Raw genomic sequence first — 18455 nt, forward strand, 5'->3', positions numbered from 1 at the left:
CGACAGGGTCTGCACTTCAGCAGCACTTGTTGCAATGTTTTCTTTTGTGTTCTGCCTGTGGGCTTGCATATCTAGTGAACAAGATCACAGCCTATTTTATTTCAGAATAGCAAATACTACTGTCTGTACATACTTTCCTCAAATTAAGAGCAGAAACTCCCCTAAAATGCAAAGTTTCCCCATATTTTTTTTTCCCCTTTCTTTCAGTACGCATATTCCATCTTCAGTTTTCGAGTTTTCTTTTTTTTCTGTTTGGCTTTGTAGTTAGCCTTGATACCATTCAAAGTGAAGCCCCGGGGCAGAATTTTTAGCAAATAGCAGTCCAAGAGCTGCGGTAAATTCTTCATTACTCTGTGTCTTTAAATCAAGATTGGCTGCCTTAATAAAAGGTTAGGCTTCTCTTCATTGAGTTATTAGCCTTTGATAAAGGAATCCCTTGATGAAATGTTATGGCCTGTGTTTTCCTGGGAAGTAAGACTAGATCATTGTAATGGGCCCTCCAGGTCTTCAGCTTGGTGGCGCCTGATTTCTTTCCTGACCTTGAATTACGCTGAGAAGAGGAGGTTTTTGAGGAACAAGTCAGGAAATAAAATTCTGCATGCATACTTTGCAGGATTACCAGCAAACCGCTGAAGCATTCAGGGAGAGAGGCAGTGCTGAAGCAAGCAGGTCCAACCTGGCAGAGGTTAATGCATCTGTGTGTGGTGTGTAGGACTGAACCGGCACTGGTGTGGGAGATGGCAGAAGTGGGCTCACTCTGAGCCTCGGTGGTCTTGGAAACACAGCTACACATAACTGTCCCTCTGGTGCGTGGTACGTCAGCTCCTCAGCCGCTGCAGGCAATGCCTGGTGAGGCTGTCTCCATCCTTCGATGATGGCAGTGCCTGGGGAAACCGTTCATTGCCTGTTGTCCTGTCCCAACAGGAGACTCCTGGCAGCAACGGGGAGCAGCAATGATGTCCTGTGTCAGCCCACCACGAATCATTGCACTTCATAAGCCAGAGCTTGTTCCTGACATACATTCCCCGCCCTCAGTAGCAAAAGCTCTCCATTTGCGTGCTTCAATATGCAGTGGTTACAGTCTGTAAGAGGCACATGTTCATGTATGGTGGTGAGTCACAAAAGTGCAGAACATTTTTTGGGAAGCTCATTTCTTCTGGCCTGTCCCTGAGATGTTCAGCCAGTACCTGCCCCGGCTGTCAGATGCTGCTTGGGAAAACATGATTTCCCCAGTAAGAAGTAGGAAAACATCCAGCCCCCGACTCCCCAGGTATTGACCAAGCAGAAAAGAACCACCAGAAGCTACCACTTGCAAAATGGTCCTGTTAAAACAGCAGCATTTAGGTTTTGGCCCAAAAAAGCATGCTGGAATAAATACTTCTGAGAGATGGCAATCCTCTGTGGGAAGAAGCTGTAGGAATTGGGAAATAATTGGTGAAAAATATGTGTGTGTGTGTGGACAGGGGAAGGCAGGATGGAGAGTGACTTGGTACTTGTATTTCTTGCGCTTTTATCATAATACTGGCCTATAAATTGTGAACTGCTGCTCTGCAGCTGCTGAGGTCATGGCTCTCTTGGCACTACTTACAGACATTAGTGGTCTTAAGGTACAGGGGCTTGTCTTCTAAACCTAAATAAAGAAAAGTTTGGATTGGTTATGTACTCCTCCTGTGCCCCACTAAAAAGTAGCAATGACTCTGCTCTCCTTTCCCCAGAGAGCTGCCTCTTTTTGTCAATTTGGCTCTGTCAGACACCCCAGTTAAATCTGGTGCCTTGTTAATGAGATCTGCTTCGATGCACGAGCCTTTCCTCCTTCCTTGTCTGAAGGTTTCAAACGAGCTCAGCCATGAAAGAAGTGCAGAGAAGGGCAGGTGGCTTAGGCAGGAGCACAGGCGACTGCGATGGGACCCAAAAGCTGTAACAAAAAACCAGGCAATTTTTTCCCTCAGAAAAAGGTTTAAGAAAGAGACAGATGAGGCGTAATTGAGACAGAAGGATGTTGATTTCATGGTTTATTGTCACATTAAAAAAGTAATCTTACTGATGAATTAATATTTGCTTTTTAATATAAAAGTGCTTATTCTTACAAATCCTTAAGGCTCATTCTGTTACATTACAGTAGGATTTTTCACCATCCCAGAAACTGTGCTACATGAGTTTTATATGAACTGTGGACATCATAGCAAAATCTCCAAACAGTAAAACAAGCCATTAATAATTTCATTGCCTTTGTACACATGAACCTGTTTAATTGTGTAGCATAATTTAACATGAAAACAAACAAAAGCAAAATTTTCTTGTATTTTCTAGTTTGACTTGGAACTGATCCCCAAAAGATTTCTATTTTGCTTGAGCGAATGGAACAAATACAATTGTTTTTGAATCTCAATGTTTTACAGCAAAAAGGAAGGAGTGAGACAGAGGAGCGTTACAGATGTAGCTTTTACCCTATGTTTCTTACTAAAGAGAAAAGGGATGACTACCAAGCACAAGTACTGTTCATACGTGATAAATTTATTTTTGTAATGTCCCTATGTTGTACTTTTACTTAGGTAAAGCTCCCACTGAAGCCAATGTGTGTTTTGCCTGAGGGAGGAATAAGACTAGGGTTCTCACGGGGAACATTTTAGATTAAGTAGTTTATGATTTCTTTGTCTCACAATGGAAGAATGAAATAGGTGAACGTTACTAAAGCTCTTGTTTGTATTGATCACAAGTGGAATATAATTTCTGGCATACACTATGATACACAGATAAGAGTATACCATATTTATTTTTAATCATAATCAGAGCTATATTAGTTGGATGGGTAGTGAATTTGCTATTTCTACTTAAATTTTAGATACCTATTTACTGTAAAGACCAGGTTGTTTTTTTTTTTTGTCAATAATTGGGTCAAAATGCAGTAACTAAAAAAATACCTAATGCAAAAGATAAAAATAATTTAAAGTATTCTGGAGCAAGGGGGGAAATGCTAACTGATCTAATAAATAAGGCAGTTTAAAGCATTTGTGACTGCTACCGTGATATATGTACATACTTTATAGCATAAATTACTGTACAGAATACTCCGATTATTAACCTGTGTAAACAATATTGCCTGCTGTATGGGGACATATTGTGGGATTATGCTCATTGGAAAGATAAACTGCTATAGCTTTGGCTGGGTGGGGGAGGCCTCGCGTAGCACACCCTCAGAGAGAAACACGAGCGATGTTTTATAAGCTGCAAATAAAGCCATCCTGACTCGAATAATTTAACAAAAAATCTGCTGACGTTCGTTGCTATAAACAAAATACGGAAATGAATCTCTGAGGTTTGTTACAAAAATAATTCTGGTCATAAGCTGATCTTTGCGTACCTCATCTGGTCAGGGACCCTTGCTTAGAAGTTTGCTGTGTGAAAAGGGGAGGCGGGGAAGAGCCGCAACGCGGCAGTATCCCGCCGTGCGCCGTCTGCACTGCGGGTGCACCCGTCAGGAGGACGGTCGGTGGCTGGACCCCGCGCTGGGACCGCCGCATTGCCTTTTCAGCCACTGGGCGCAGCATGGGAGGTGGGGAGGGAATTAGGGCTACTGCAATTATTGCAACTGGCTGGAGAAGTAATGACAAATTGAAGCATCGTGTTACTTTGGCCACCCTGTACTGTCTTCCCCACCCGTTTGTTTCTCTCGCCCACCTGCAGCGTGGTTTGGTTTTGGCTTCTGCATGGTGACGGCTCTGTGGAAGAGAGTCTCTGTAGGATGCCTACCGCAACATGGCCCTGGTCAGCGGACACCACCGCAGTCCAGCTTTCTGTTAATAAGAAGCCCGGGAAGGCAGGGAGTTGCTGTAAGTGAAGTGCGTGTGTGTTTGCAGCCATGATTTGTTACACCAGTTATCATCTCCGTCTGCCACTGCCAGCACAGAGCGATGTCCCTGCGCAGGCAGGAGGACCAGGGGTTCGCCTCGGGCTGCCCGGAGAGGAGCTCTCACACCGTCCGGCTCCTCTGCTTCGGCTCCCACCCCTCCTGTTGCCATCCGTGGGAAGAGACAGCCTACCAATGGCACCGCAAGCACACCTTAACCTGCCTACTCTGAAGCTCTCAACACACCGCTGCTCTTTCTGCGGCATCCACCGACAGCAAGGGACGCTGCCTGGCCAGCCCTCCGAGCTGCCACGGGCCTCCTGGTCTGCAGGCAGGCCACGAGCTTTAGGTGGCCCTGGGTGGCCTCCAGGCTGTTCATCACGGATAAAATTGCCATTTTCACATAATGAATTGAAAAATGCTGTTGAATTTCCATAAAAAAGAGTAATATTGGCCTCAAGCGGGCTCACGGCCAATCTCATCTCTTTTGCCATCTACAGAAAAACTCTTTCTTCTGCTTAAAGAAAGCCAGCCCTGCTTCCAGACAACATACGGAAAAAGTGCCTTCAAATGTTTACTAAACTGTAAAATACATTTTCTTGATATTTCAGTAATCTTAATAGAAGAAAGGTGCACATTCAGTCCTCGAGGAACTACTTACTTCTTTGGATTTGAGCCCAGCGAATTAGAGAGTGGGCAAGGGATGGTCCAAGTCTAAAAGATATGCTTTAAACATCTCAGAAATAAATGTATTTACTGCATACCTATTTTCCTGCATATCTGCTCCCTCCCAAAGTGATCTCAGCCACATCCTGCATCAGTGCATCCTAAGATATTTTACCAATTTCAGCAGGCACTCTCATTAGCAACAGGTACGATTGTAAACCTGGGGTGGGATTTATAGCACCTCTATGACTGAGCTCATCACCTAAATTCCCTTTGTAGCCAGTGGACAGAAACAAGCATTTCTAGGGTGTGATTCATTGTTCTTATTTTAGACTTTCAATACAAGATGAGGTGAATCCCAACTTCTCTGTTCAAATCAGGGCCTTTTTTCTCTCCCATTCCACCTTCTCTTGCTATTTAACCCCAGTGAATTGTTACAAGGCTGATTGTGTCCCCTCAATGGCCTACAAAAGGTCCTTGCACAGGTGTGAGACCACCAGTCCCTGCTGGTTCTACTGCAGGGCCGTAAAGCGGCAATGCTCATTCAAGCAGATCAGTAACACCATGTCAGGCAATGGTGCTGGGCCAGGAGATGCTGCTGTAACCTCTCCAGCTACCCTGCTGTTTCACACGAGGTATTTGAGCCACCAGCGCTAAGGGCTTTCAGTTCCCAGATTAGTGGCCTCTCCCGTCCGCCTTTGGACACAGAGAAGAAGAGCTGGTCAGAAATCGTGCGTGGAGTCATCAGCACTCGCTGTCTCTTCCTCAGGAGGGAGCTGAAGTTTCTTGCTAGGAATAATGGGAGAAGGTGGGTGCCAGTCCCTCAAGTGGGGTGGGAACGAGAAGAAAGCAGAAAGGTCCTGAGTTGCTTGGAGCAGCTCTGCACTGCCCTCCATCTTTTTTCCTGTGAGTAATTTCAGGTCTATGTTGCCCTGTATGTCACAAGCCCAGGCTGGGAGTTGGGGTTGAGGAAGAAAATGTCTAGGACTGCAGGAAGAGCCGACTATGGGACCAGGAAGGCAAAATGAACGGCTGAGGAGATAAAAAATGAATTACTGTATTGGTCATGACACTAGTTAGCTATTTGTGATTTGCTGGGGAAAGCCAGAAATCCCCATCTTCCTGTACAGCACCTTATGCAAACGGAAGACAAACTTGTTTGTCATGGGTGAAGGCAGACCCCCAGAGGGACCTTGACAGACTTGAGGAGAAGACCTGTGTGAACCTCATGAGGTTCAACAAGGCCAAGTGCAAGGTCCTGCACCTGTGTTGGGCCAAGCCCCAGTAATACAAACGGGGGATGTACTGACTGAGGGCAACCCTGCAGAGAAGGACTTGGGGGTGCTGGTGGATGAAAAGCTGGACATGAGCCGGCAATGTGCGCTCACAGCCCAGAAACCCAACTGTATCCTGGGCTGCATCAAAAGCAGGTGGCCAGCAGGTCGAGGGAGGTGATTCTGCCCCTCTACTCTGCTCTGGTGAGACCCAACCTGGAGTGCTGTGTCCAGCTCTGGGGTCCTCAGTACAAGAAGGACATGGATCTGCTGGAGCAGGTCCAGAGGGGGGCCATGAAAATAGTCAAAGGGCTGGAGCACCTCTCCTATGAGGACAGGCTGAGAGAGTTGGGGTTGTTTAGCCTGGAGAAGAGAAGGCTGCGGGGAGACCTTATTGCAGCCTGCCAGTACCTGAAGGGGGCTTATAAGAAAGACAGAGAAACACTTTTTACCAGGGCCTGTAGTGACAGTACAAGGGGCAGCAGTTTTCAACTGAAAGAGGGTAGATTTAGATTGAACATAAGGAAGACATTCTTTACAATGAGGGTGGTGAGGCACTGGAACAGGCTGCCCAGAGATGGGATGGATGCCCCGTCCCTGGAAGTGTTCAAGGCCAGGTTGGACGGGGCTCTGAGCAACCTGGTCTAGTGGAAGATGTTACTGCCCATGGCAGGGGCATTGACCTAGATGATCTTTGAAGGTCCCTTCCAGCCCAAACCATTCTATCATTATATGATTCTATGATAAATCTAAACTGCAAATGAAAATATTCTTTTTCAATACAAATATTTCCCAAAATGGAAGTGAGAAAAAGACTAAGAAGAGCCTGCCCTTTGGTAAATGTTATTTATGTCTAGCTTGTTCCTGCAGGAAGTGTTTCCTTACATATCTGTTGACAGGGTGAGAATTCCACATCTAAGAATGCCAAGTCGAGGAGAAAAGGATAACTAGTGCTAAAGAAGGAAGGATTTGTTACTATTGCCTGGATAACATGAACAGCAATAGAAACATTTTGTTGATTTGACTGGTGTTCAATCCTCGGTGAAGTGCTTTATTGATGACTTCTAGAGGCAATGTGTCAGAACAGAGCTGGGAGTTCGACCCAGAGATGCTGGCTAACGATGGTGTGATTTAGGAAGGTAACTCCCTGAACATTGTGTTCCCAACATATCTCTGACTTCCCAGCTTAGTTACTGGTAAATGTGCATCACAAACAGACACGTATTTTGTTATGAGAGAGACTTTTTTTTTTTTATGTTTCATTAAGCGACTAGTCCTCTCTGGAATGCACCCTTCTAAAAGAAAATTTCCATTGATTTGAAATTATTTGAAGCTGGATTTAGAATAACAAATTATTTGAATACTTCTGAGGCTGTTATGAGAAACACACTTGGTACAACTGGGGAGGCGAATTTCTTTCACAGAAATACGAAGTGGCTCAAAGACATAAAAAAATTTGAAATTCTTAGGATGGCTACACAGCACTTTGTTAACCTACGCTGTTTGTCCCATTATGTACTGTGGTGATTCTTGCTCTCTACCAGGATCGAAGTTATGGGTACTCTGGGAACGGCAGTTTCACCTAGGCTGTGACTCCCCTCAGCGCGAAGCACAAGTTTTATATACTCGGGCACTTACACTGAGAGCTTACATGGTATTTAAGGATTTCGAGGGTCTTCTAGCTCTGGACTCAGGGGTGAAATTCATCCAGTGTACTTAGCAGTTTTTTCCGTAGCTCATCTACAGTACTTTCCTTCTGAGGATACAAAGTGATTTGCAAACATTAATTAATTCTCATAAAGCCCTATGAGGCAGATAAGTGTTAAGTATCCCGGTGATAGTACATATGAGAAACATGAGACCTGAGTGCCTTATGATGCATGCTGTTCTCTATATTCACTCCCAAAAAGGAATATGTGCCTTGGGACAGAGGAAATCCCTATTTTTTCGTCATTCTCTTGTTTTCCTTGGACCCTCTGGAGTCCTTCAAAGGTAGCAGGGATGAGGCTGGGATTCAAGCTACAGCATGTGAGATTCAAGCTACACAGATCAGAAAAGAGAGGGAGCCTTGCTGTATTTGCTGCTGGTTTTGTGGAGGAAAGCAAGGCCCTTTCTGCAGCCTGTGGGTTACTCGCTCCATGCTCCAGCACCCCATTTGAAAGGCAGCTTGGTTTGCCAAAGTAGCAAACGCTCCTGAAAGTGCAGGCATACTTGCAGACTACTAAAAGCAATAGAGCCAGACAGCAGGCAGAGGCAGAGGAATTACTTGAAGAAATAGCCCCAGCTGAATCCCACTTTTCCCCGCTGAGGAAAACCATAGCCTTTTGAAAGAACAACGGAGCCTTGGATGCTCCAAATCTTAGTGTTTTTCCTCTATGTAGCTTTAGTGAGGTGAGGGCAAACAGCCTAAAGTGACTTTCCCAGTTTGTTAATTAACCTTAAGAACAATTTACAGCATGGCAACCAGTAACGCTGGAAATGGAGTCTTGGCCTTATTGAAGGCAAATGGCAGCTTTGTGAGAAACATTAAAGAAGCCAAATTTTCAGGCTAACATTATTGGGTGAGAGACATTGTTCTCCAGTTTTCGAGACAGACTAGACATAAGATCATCCAAATGCTTTTCTGAATGCATTCTGACAAGTCTATCTATGGTTACATGCCTTCCCAGCCCTCTGTGCACAGCACATAAGCTAATGTAACAATTATAATTATGATAGTGATCAGACCTACCAGGCCTTTTTAAGACATGAAAATCAGAGTAATTCTCTAGTTTCAAACACAATGACTTCAAATATGTGATGTAAATGCTAAAAAAAAAGATAACGGAATGAGAGGCATGTTAGGTCTGCGCCAGCCAAACTTCTATTGTTATCTTAACAAGTCCATATTCTTCAGGCGTTGCTTGTATTTCTATTGTGCCAGGAGATTTTATTCTTTAGTTTGAGGATTCTCTCTGAATGGGGGAGGGAAACGTTGCTATCACTGTGAAAAAGAAACATTTCTTTCTGACATACTAAGCATTAAGCGGATTATGTAAAGGCAAGGCATATTGCAGGAGATGTTCTTAATATAGCTTTGACCATGAACCCATGACCCTCCAGAAAATTTAGGAGAGTTAAAAAACCTATTGCTTTGACAATCTTTTAATTTAAAAAAAATCTTCTTGTAAAAAGATCAAGGAATTCATCCACTGTTATTTACATAAAATTCAACCTTTCCTGCTTAAAATCATGAATCATTTAATGTCACATCTGCAGGATATCTGAGGCAGATGCCGTTAGTCCAAGTAATTTCGCAAATTCCAATTTCATTTGGATTAAAACCTACAACTAAGTCAGTGAATAGTATATACTGTACATGCGTTAAGGCTGGTGACTACTAAAGTCTCTTGGGTAGATAAACTAAGCACAGATTAGCCAGGTCTAAGTATATGTCCTCATCTAGGGAAAAAAAGATATCCTGACATTTCAGTGTTGTAGATCTGAATCAGTAGCCATGAAAAATGCTTGAACATTTGTATTACAAAAGAGAGACTATGGCACAGTCCCAAAGGTGCATTTCTTATAAATTAATTAGCTGCACAAATTATTTTGATAACAGTTACTGCACTTCTGAGGTGATATGGCTGCTCAGTGATGAGTACTTGATGATCAATGGTAGGCACTAGTAATATCCTTCATGCTGAGTGACTTTTATTACTATTTAGATTTACAGTATATACATATGTGTTTGTATCTACACTTAGGGCTTGATCTTCTTAACCTCCTTTATCTAAGGTCCTCTGTTCACTATAATCTCTTCCTTTGGAGCCCTGTGATATTTGGATAAAAGAAATAGGCAAACAAGGGGTTGGGGTATCCTGCCATGCCACAGGGAGGACTATGCTTGGCTTCTGGCCACCCTTGAACCTCTGCATATGCTTTGTTCTTACCTGTCATTCATGCCACCATGGAATACTGTAAAGCGTTAAGGCCAAGGGGTCTGTATGCTCTTGCTGTCTGTGGGGATCCTATAGGCTGCTCTGCATTTGTTGCATCCACCCGCAATACACGGTTCCTTTGAATGCATTCCCATTGCTTTACCAACCCTGACTGATTCAGAAGCCTCTGTTTGTAAGCAAACCTCTCCCTGCAGGCATAATCCTTCTGCATCTGTACAGAATGACTTCTTACTTTCACAAAATGAACCTGAACATTGCTATGGCGTAAAGAAGCCTACGTGTTCCTGGACTTCTACAACAGATGACAACAAGCAAGTGTCTTTCATGGAACCCCAAAGAAGGACAGTCTCTGCTGGTCCCAGAGCACGCAGAGCACCTTCGACTCATGGTGAAGTGCCCAAGACTATTCAGGGTCTTAATGTGGAACATACGCTTAATTGGACCAGACCTAAAAGCCACATGCACTTTTCCACGCCAGGCCCTAAGAAGATGAAATGAAGTATTTGTTGTCACCATGCCACATTCAGTCATCTAAACAGCAGCAACCATATACAGCAAATAGTCTGCACAGAAGAGCATTCTAAATAACCTCACCAAAATGGTATAGCTGCAAGAAACCCTATGGAGAGAAGGCCAAAACCTCTAATCCATTTATATGTCTAGTTGGTTTAAATGGCTGCTATTTCATCCTGTTACACCACCAGAAGTTAAGGCTCAGTGTGCTCATCAGACAACACAGATGATGCCAGCACAAAAACTAAAAAACAGTGTGTTTTTCCGTGGAAGCAATGGGTATTTTAGCTGGAATAATTCGATATAACAACAATGTACAAGAAAGGACAATCATCTACAAGAAATCCTTATTACTTGGAAATGTTACAACAGGACAGCATTAATTCTTGCATTTCTTTGAAGTTTCTTGACATATTACATCCATACAAAGAGTTCATCGTGATTAAGAAAAATATCCCGATCTTAGTAAAATAAACATGCTTCAAAGTTCCGTACTTGAAACTCAAATGCCACATATGCAATAAAACTAAACTCCATTTAAGGCAAGTAATATATGTCACTTCCAAAATTTCTCAACGTTAAATAGCAGTAAGGGCTCCCAAACCCCCCATTTTATCTGAAGATAAACATCATAGGCACCGTCAAAGAAAACAGAAGCTAATCTAATTGGAATTTCACTTTCCTGATCTGAGGAGAAATCCCACAGTACCTTCATATGGTATTGAAGCAGCTGACAGAATCCGTTGCTACTAGTCTAGTAAATCACAACAGACTTCCACAGCTGGAGATCAAGCAAGTGATAAACAGAAAGGCACCGATCAAGTTCTCCGCCATACTTGTGACCAAACAAATTGTGTTCCTTCTGGGGTGGGTAACAGCCAGAGCTAAGAGTGACGGGAGGACTCGGGGGACGTGTATTTTGTCATTTAAAGGCAGGTCCGCGTTCACTCTTAAAGCCAGCCACACTATAACACTCAGGTCCGTGCTAAGAGGTGACTGCAGCCTGAGCTCAGGACTTCTCTTGGGGGGAAGTATCTGAGCACCAATGGGCACATAAATATCGGCCCAGGATGGCTTGGGGCTGAGCAGTCCCTCGGTAGCTACCCCGCTGAGCTGCTTCAAAGAGCAGGGTGAATGCTCTGAGTCTGAGCCATAGCTGGAGTTACGATAAGCAGCCTCGACAAAAAAATGCAGGTACGTGGGGCTCAGTGTGCTCTCAAGCCTGCTGTTTACCACAGGGTAAATACAGCCTGTGGTACCAAAGATGTTTTGCTGAGAAAACGTGCCGCATTGTTTGGTATCTTTTTTTTTTTCAAAATGCAGCTCTTCAAAAATGGGGGAGGAAACAAAAAGGCAGCAAGGACCAATCAATCAACCATCAACATCAGTGGCTACTTCTACTTGTGTCTTCTATTGAAAGAGTCTTTTGTACTCACATTTCCTTAATATATACATTAGATTAGAAAACAGCAATCAAAGGGTCAAGTCAGTGACTCAGACAAAAACAGTCCATTGAAGTCACCGGACCTGGTGACTTGAGTAAGGGCTGCAAATCTGATTGCAAAAAGATTATACTTCCAATACAAAAAAAGAAAACTAAATGTGTAAAAAACCTGAAAATGAACAAAAATGCACTGAATGCAAGCACAGTTGCTATGAACTGGCCTTGACCTCAGCTGACCCAAATTAAACTCCAATTATTGTGGGATTATTTCTTCTGGCACGAAAAACACAGCCTGTCAAGAGGAACTGAAAACATCCCATAAATCAAGAAATGTTAAAGCCTAGTTGAGGATTATGCATGAAGAGTGAGAGGATTATGATAGGAAACAGTTCTTAGCCTGATGAACAGCAACCTCAGCTTCCCAGATAAAGGAAACTGCATGTAATGCTCCCATACAGCCTGGAAGAAAATGCTGCAAGCTTTTGCTAGATGAAAAAGATATGCAAGTCAAAATCTGTGGGATGAAGCCTTCTCACGCAAAGCCAACAACTGGTATAGATATCTCTCTGTCTCTCTGTGTGTATGCAGCTGAAATTAACACATTTTCTTTTCTAAGTGGATTGCAGTTTGCCATATTTTTTCATTTATCTGTTTACTGTCAGTAACAGAATGCAATTTTCCACCGTCTCTTTTAAGTTCTTGCTCTCAGCATATCTGTTTTCAGGCTTTTTGCTTGATACTGTAGATTATACTGTTGGTGAGGAGCTCAACAAGAGGTAAAGTTATTTAAAAAGACAGAAGATAAAGAAATGCATGCAATTTGTTGAAACTTATTGCACATGAAGGAATGCCGTCTTTCTCCAACTTAATGCGGACTACACAACTCCTCTGTGTGCCCCAGTGGGGAAGTAACAGGGAGATGGCACATTAATATTGAAACTTCTGTGATGTGTCCATGTTCACAGTAAAAGTTCTCCATGTCTACGATTTGCCCCCGTTCATTCCAGTTCAGGAAAGCCCTTGTGTATGTGCTTAAACTCTGCTGAAGTCAAGAGGATTTCAGTACAAGCTTAAAGTTAACAACCTATTGAGAGCTTTCCTGAATAGGGATCTGTGCTTATTGCACTTGGTTCAATCAACCCATAAGATTTTGGTTTCTGAGTTTTTCAGCACAAGAATAGAAAGGGTATGTTTTGTGCATTAAGATCAGTTCTTTCCAGTATTTCTAGTGTATGAAAATGTTTGGAGAGTGGTACAGAACAATTCATTCTGAAGAGACATCATTGTATATTGTACATATGCACACACACATGTCTACACTCAGAAAAATTTTGCTCAATATTGAAGAAATATTCACCTTTGTTTGGATCAATGCTGTGGTTGACTATTTCTGTAGCACAGTGTCCAGAATAACTGAATTATCCATGAAAGGTATACTGTCCATGTGAATGGCACACAGTCATTATGACAAGTGAGCGCTATTCCGCACCCAGTGAAGTCCTTGTTGAGTGTACTGAACTAAATGCTCCATACTGCTGTGCAAGGTGATAGGTCCCATCAATGCATCCAAGTCGTTAAAAAAATCTACAGGGAAAAAAAGATTCAGCATCAGAAGAGTGAAGCTGTATTTGCTACTTGTCACCCTTTAATAGATTTTATTCTCTTGCAAATTGAGTCAAGCTGAACATTTCATGGGAATGAAAGTTTAGTGCTGGTGAGATTAATTTTAAAGCCCTGTGGTTCATGATGTTACAGGCTGATGCACGGCAATTTTCTTTTTAAAGAACAAAACAGTGGCTTTGCTTTTCATTAATTTCCATTGAGTCTTGATAAAGCAAACAGATGCCGGGCAAGATTTATTTTGAGATTAAGGACAACTAAATCAAAAAGTCTACACACTAGTGTCTATCTGTACATATGCTAGGTATCTAAGCTACTGTGACAGACAAATAGAGGCCTGTACAACATGGTCATCACAGCCTAAGGAGTGATTTGGCTAACTAGCCACTAAGAACTAAATTCAGTTGCCTACTTAGAGGCATGTAGTGCCCATCTGAGATGCCCTCAGGCAGTTGATACATACAGCCCGGACTGGCAGATCTAACACAGGACGTACAGGAGACTTCTGGAGTAGCAGTGTAGGTAAGGATACCTCAAATGGCACCTGGAAGCTATGGTTAGGAAACTGAATTGTATCCCTGTGTCCCCTTCAGGGTGAACAGAACAGCTCTCTGAACTCTGCTGTTTGTATTGAACAAAGATCCATCAACTGTAATGGGAGATTAGCCCCCCAACTCATATATACACACCTATGCTTAGGTGTCCTCATTTTGATTTGAATCCTGCCCATGCTCCTGCCTTAAAGACATAAATTAGCCTGAAACCCAAGGAATACTTTTTCATCAAGTCAGATGCTGAGGCACCTGCTTATGGAAACCAGTTCAGCTGAGAGAAGTTTGCTCTGAAGAGGGAGCGAGGCACCACGTTCCCATCTGTGTTTGCTCGGACGGGGGGGGAGGGCTAGGGGCTGTTCGTTCCTTCTCCAGAAAGGAAGCGTGCCTCTGCTTTTTGACGTGGTCTGGCTAAGCACATCCCATCCAGCTCCATGACTTTGGGGGCAGGAAGCTGCCTTGCCTCCCACAAACCTTTCTCTCCGGAATGACACAGATGGCAGTGACTGCTACCCACAGCTATGTCTGTGACCTGTCTGTCACCAGCCCTGACCAGCCAAATAAAGAAAAAAAAATAGATGCTTCTGAGTGAGACAGCTATCAAAATTACCTTTTTGGGCCATTTTGGAACAGATTAGGAGCAGACAGAAGAAAAAATCACCTCTGCAGTCCTACTTTGCAGACAGGATTCCTATCAAAATAGTTATTTTCCTACTCAAAATCATGTGACAGTCTTCTAGAATAGCCCGGTGCCTTGACTCACCTCTGTTCTCCTTAGCCAGGTTGTCAGCCATCTCCCAGTAGTCATAGCTGTGCAGGATGCTGTTGGTGATGCTGACGTGGTTGGCGGCCATCTGATGAATGCGCTGCGGGATGCTGATGATAGGAGACGGGGAAGGGGCCCCTGTGCTCCCCTGGGATCCTACAGAGCTGACTGGAGAAGGGCTAGGGGACATGGGTGATGGAGTTCCTGTGCTCCTGGAAACAGATGGTAATACAGTTACTTAAAAGGGTGTTGGGATTAAAACCGTGAGATTATCAAAACATACTGCAGGTAAGAAAATATAACTTCAGACTGCCAATTTGATGGAAGTTTCTGTGCGACCTGTGAACTTACTTTCCACTGGCACCCCAAGGAGATGGGTTCTGGGCAGCTTTTGATGAATTCTGTAAAGGAAAAAATAGTTCACAATGCATATAGTTTATATAAGCCTATGAAATGAAGAACATTAAACAGTAAAGAAGTAAAGAAATGTAAAGAAGAAATTGTGCAGATAGATAGAAGTATTCAAGTCTCATGATGCAATAAGCCCACTCAGCCTAGTTTGGTGTTGTGATGAAGCAGTGCTGCAGCGCAGACTCAAATCACAGTCTCTTAAACACCCTGGGATGGGGGCTGATTAGGGAAACATGTTAGTTGAAACCGAAACTTTTCACAGAAATCCTGGGAGTTCAGAAGAAAGTGCTGCCAAGACTCTTTGTGAGGTTTAACATGGAATTTCTTGTGACAGAGAAAACCAGAAGGATGTCCTTCCACTCTCCTGCCCCCAAAGACAAATGTCATTCTCCTAGGACCTGCGAGACTGTGCAAGTCTGCTCAGCCTGGCTGACCACAGGGATGTGAATCTGATGCTCCCTCAGCTCGGGTGGGTGTTTTAACCACCAGGCTCAAGAATCTCTCTCATGATTTTTCCTCTTGGGTCTCTTCCCCTTGGTCTGAATATGGCAGCATTCACAGGGCCAGAGAGACTGGTGGTTCTTCTAGCTGAAGGGTTACCCAGACCCCCTCAGAAGGGGACGTTAGGTCATATAATGTGATCTCTTGTATACCTGCAGTCATCTCACTGGTATACTGTGTTTAGGCTGAAGAATTTCATTGTTTGAAGAGATGCTACTTTGTACAAGCACTATGTTTACAGAGCAGGAGAAATTCAGGTGTCCACAATAATGGAAACTGAATAGCTAAAATGATTCTAGGAGTTAATCTACAAGAGCTGGTGGGAATTTACTGGCAGGTTCCTGCCCATTTGACCTGTGGAAAAACTCCTCCCCTCTCCCAAATGCTGTGACTGATTTAAACCTGGGCCTGTGAGAAAGAAAGATGTAAAAACCAGAAGTCTCAGAAACAAAACTTTTCTGGTCCGTCCCACCTGCAGCCTCATGTTCAGCAATGGCCAGTTTCTAATTCTTCAGAGGAAAGTGACCTCCTCGCACCCCCCCGAAACCATGCATCCAGATAATTGTGTGCTGGGGAACAACGCTCCCTTCTTGACAACCACAGGAGACCAAGTGAAGTCCTGAAGCTCGAGATCTGTTTATGGATATTGTTTAAATGCAGGGCTACTGGTGTTGCAAGCTGCAGGAGTTACAGGCATTAACAGCAGGACAAACACTCTTGGTCTCCCATGGCTTAGGAAGGAAAAACGATAAACAAGGGGCTTCAGAGCTTCATGGATTTCAAGGCCAGGAGTAATCCCCCGGGACACTCAGTCTGCAATTTCCCTTTTCCACCAATCATAGAACTTTTACCAGAGGCTAAATTACTTTTAAAATTTATTTTATTTTATTTTATTTTTTTTTAAATGATAGCTAGTCATATAGAAATCCTAAGACATTATTTATCCTCCTTATTCTCTTGTGTCCTGTATCTAATATTTAGCAGGCCTCACAGTTAGGAAAACAGATTCTGTTTCAGGGTTTCAAGACTGAATTTTCTTAACTTCAGTCCTAGCTTTTGGATTTTGTTGGTCCCGTGCCAGCAAAACTGCGTGTCACCTGGTGTTATCAGCTCTGTTTCCATATACACACTGATCACATCCTCTCTTAACCTATTCTGCAATAAGCGGGACACATCTCCTGAGCCTCTCTTCAAAAAGTTTGTTTTCTCCATTTTCACGTGTCCTCTGAACTGCTGCTTGTGTTCTCACGTCTTTCAGGTGCACACCAACATTGGCTGTATTTTAGCAGCGATCACATCAGTGCTGTGTGTGCCCTGCCATTCTTCCTGCATTTTGACACTGGGCCTTCTACATCCCAGGTAAGTGGTATGAAAAATAAGCTTTGGAGTGTCCCACAGGGGGTTCTTCCTCAAATGGGTTTTCTTCTTTTTTGGCAGGAAGGGCTAAGGTGTGAAAGGAAAAAAATGAAAAGTTCTCATTTACCGTCCTAAATAGAACCAACCTGAGAATCCTCGGCATTTGCTCCTCTTACAGAATAGTTTCTTTTTTTTTTCTTTTCTGTTCTGATCTGTTATTAATTGCTTCTAACTACTGGCCTTCATCTTTCTAGTGTAATGGAAACTGAGTATGTGTTATTTACTTACAGAGTTAGAGGCAGGAAAATATGAAAATCAAAGTGGAGTCAAGGATATTTCTGCTGTAAATGTAACCAGCCTCTGCCTTACTGTACAACTTCCCACACCTTTTTCCTCGTGTTTTAGGTATATTACTCCAGCCTCCTCTCAGTTCTGCAGCAGAAAGGTGGGGGTAAGCATTCTAAAGAGTGTAATGTTGTAAGGGAGCATCTCTTATCCCACTTTGCTTACTGCTACCCATTCTCCTGGTTTCTTTATGCTCTCAAATGTGTCTGGCCCCTGAATATCTTCTTTTTAATTCTCTGCTGCATTAATTTTTTTTATAATGGAAATAAAATACCTAAAAGGAGATTTAAATAATCATTTTTTCTTTTCTAAAAGGAAAGTGTGTCTAATTTTCCCTGCAAATGTGTGTGACAAGGTTTAAAATCTTTCTTTGATTGATAATATATGTGGAGGTTCTTAATGCAGTCAGCATTTCACGTCACTTGGTTTTGAAAGCTTTTAGATACCAAATATGAAATGAGTGGAGAATTGGCTTGTTTTCCACTGAAAATTATAGCAAATGGATTTTTTTTTCCATTTTTACTTTCAAAGGTGAGAATACTTTCTAATGTGAAACTACGCTATCATTATATCAGCAGGAGCTCTGCAAAAAAACAAGCTCATCTTGGCTATAGCAGAGTATAAGTCCATTTTATGTTTGCTGTGAAACAGTTTCTGTCTGCTAGTAGGAGACATTTTACATGGTTGAGAGCCTGACCATCCTGTTCTTAATGCAGGTATTCTCTGAACTGGTAAAGAAAAATAAAGTGCTGTAATAGGCACATATTTCTTTCCCCTGAAATCAAGTCATTGTTAGAGAAACATAACATTTTGAATTATATATTGCTAAATTTTTAGAAGCAATTACAGTGACTTCAATTTCAGTTTGACAATAACGGATCTGTCAATTTCCTTCACTGTCTTCATGTGTTCAGAATCTGGTCATGAGCATTCGTGCTTGTATTTGAATTTTTTTATTAACAAAATGTCAAAGGATGGATGTTTTTCATTTCAAGGTACCTCCCTCTGCAAAAAAATCCCAACAGATCAGCCCTGTGTTCAAAGACAAATAGCTCTTCAGGTGCCCCAAAAGACTTTGTCTTAAAGCTTGTACTTTGTAAAGCTTGTAGATATGTACTTGCGTGTACGTATTATTTTTTTAATTAGAAAGATAAAGGCTAGTTTTGTGTTTGGAGGTGAAATGCTGGATGGACTGACTGCTAGGCGAGCTCCACCTGAAA

General features: G+C 42.8%; 1 protein-coding gene across 5 annotated transcripts in view; it reads right to left on the minus strand.

The window, feature by feature from the left end:
- Window positions 1–2023: 2023 nt before the first annotated feature.
- The window catches only part of AFF3 (ALF transcription elongation factor 3), a 340331-nt gene continuing 323899 nt past the window's right edge, over window positions 2024–18455 (minus strand). For 3 of the 5 annotated variants that reach the window (XM_087756127.1, XM_087756125.1, XM_087756126.1), the window contains 3 exons: window positions 14974–15023; window positions 14620–14834; window positions 2024–13269 (listed from right to left, as the gene is read on the minus strand). In XM_087756127.1, the coding sequence (XP_087612253.1) occupies window positions 13148–13269; window positions 14620–14834; window positions 14974–15023 (387 nt within the window). In that variant the 3' untranslated portion in view covers window positions 2024–13147. Of the gene's footprint in view, window positions 13270–14619; window positions 14835–14973; window positions 15024–18455 lie in introns of those variants that run through there. The other 2 variants (XM_087756129.1, XM_087756130.1) reach the window with 2 other exon arrangements.

Source organism: Nipponia nippon, unplaced genomic scaffold (genome assembly GCF_047370975.1).
Source record: "Nipponia nippon isolate SJK-2023a ecotype South Korea unplaced genomic scaffold, ASM4737097v1 scaffold_2, whole genome shotgun sequence".
Taxonomy (NCBI): domain Eukaryota; kingdom Metazoa; phylum Chordata; class Aves; order Pelecaniformes; family Threskiornithidae; genus Nipponia; species Nipponia nippon.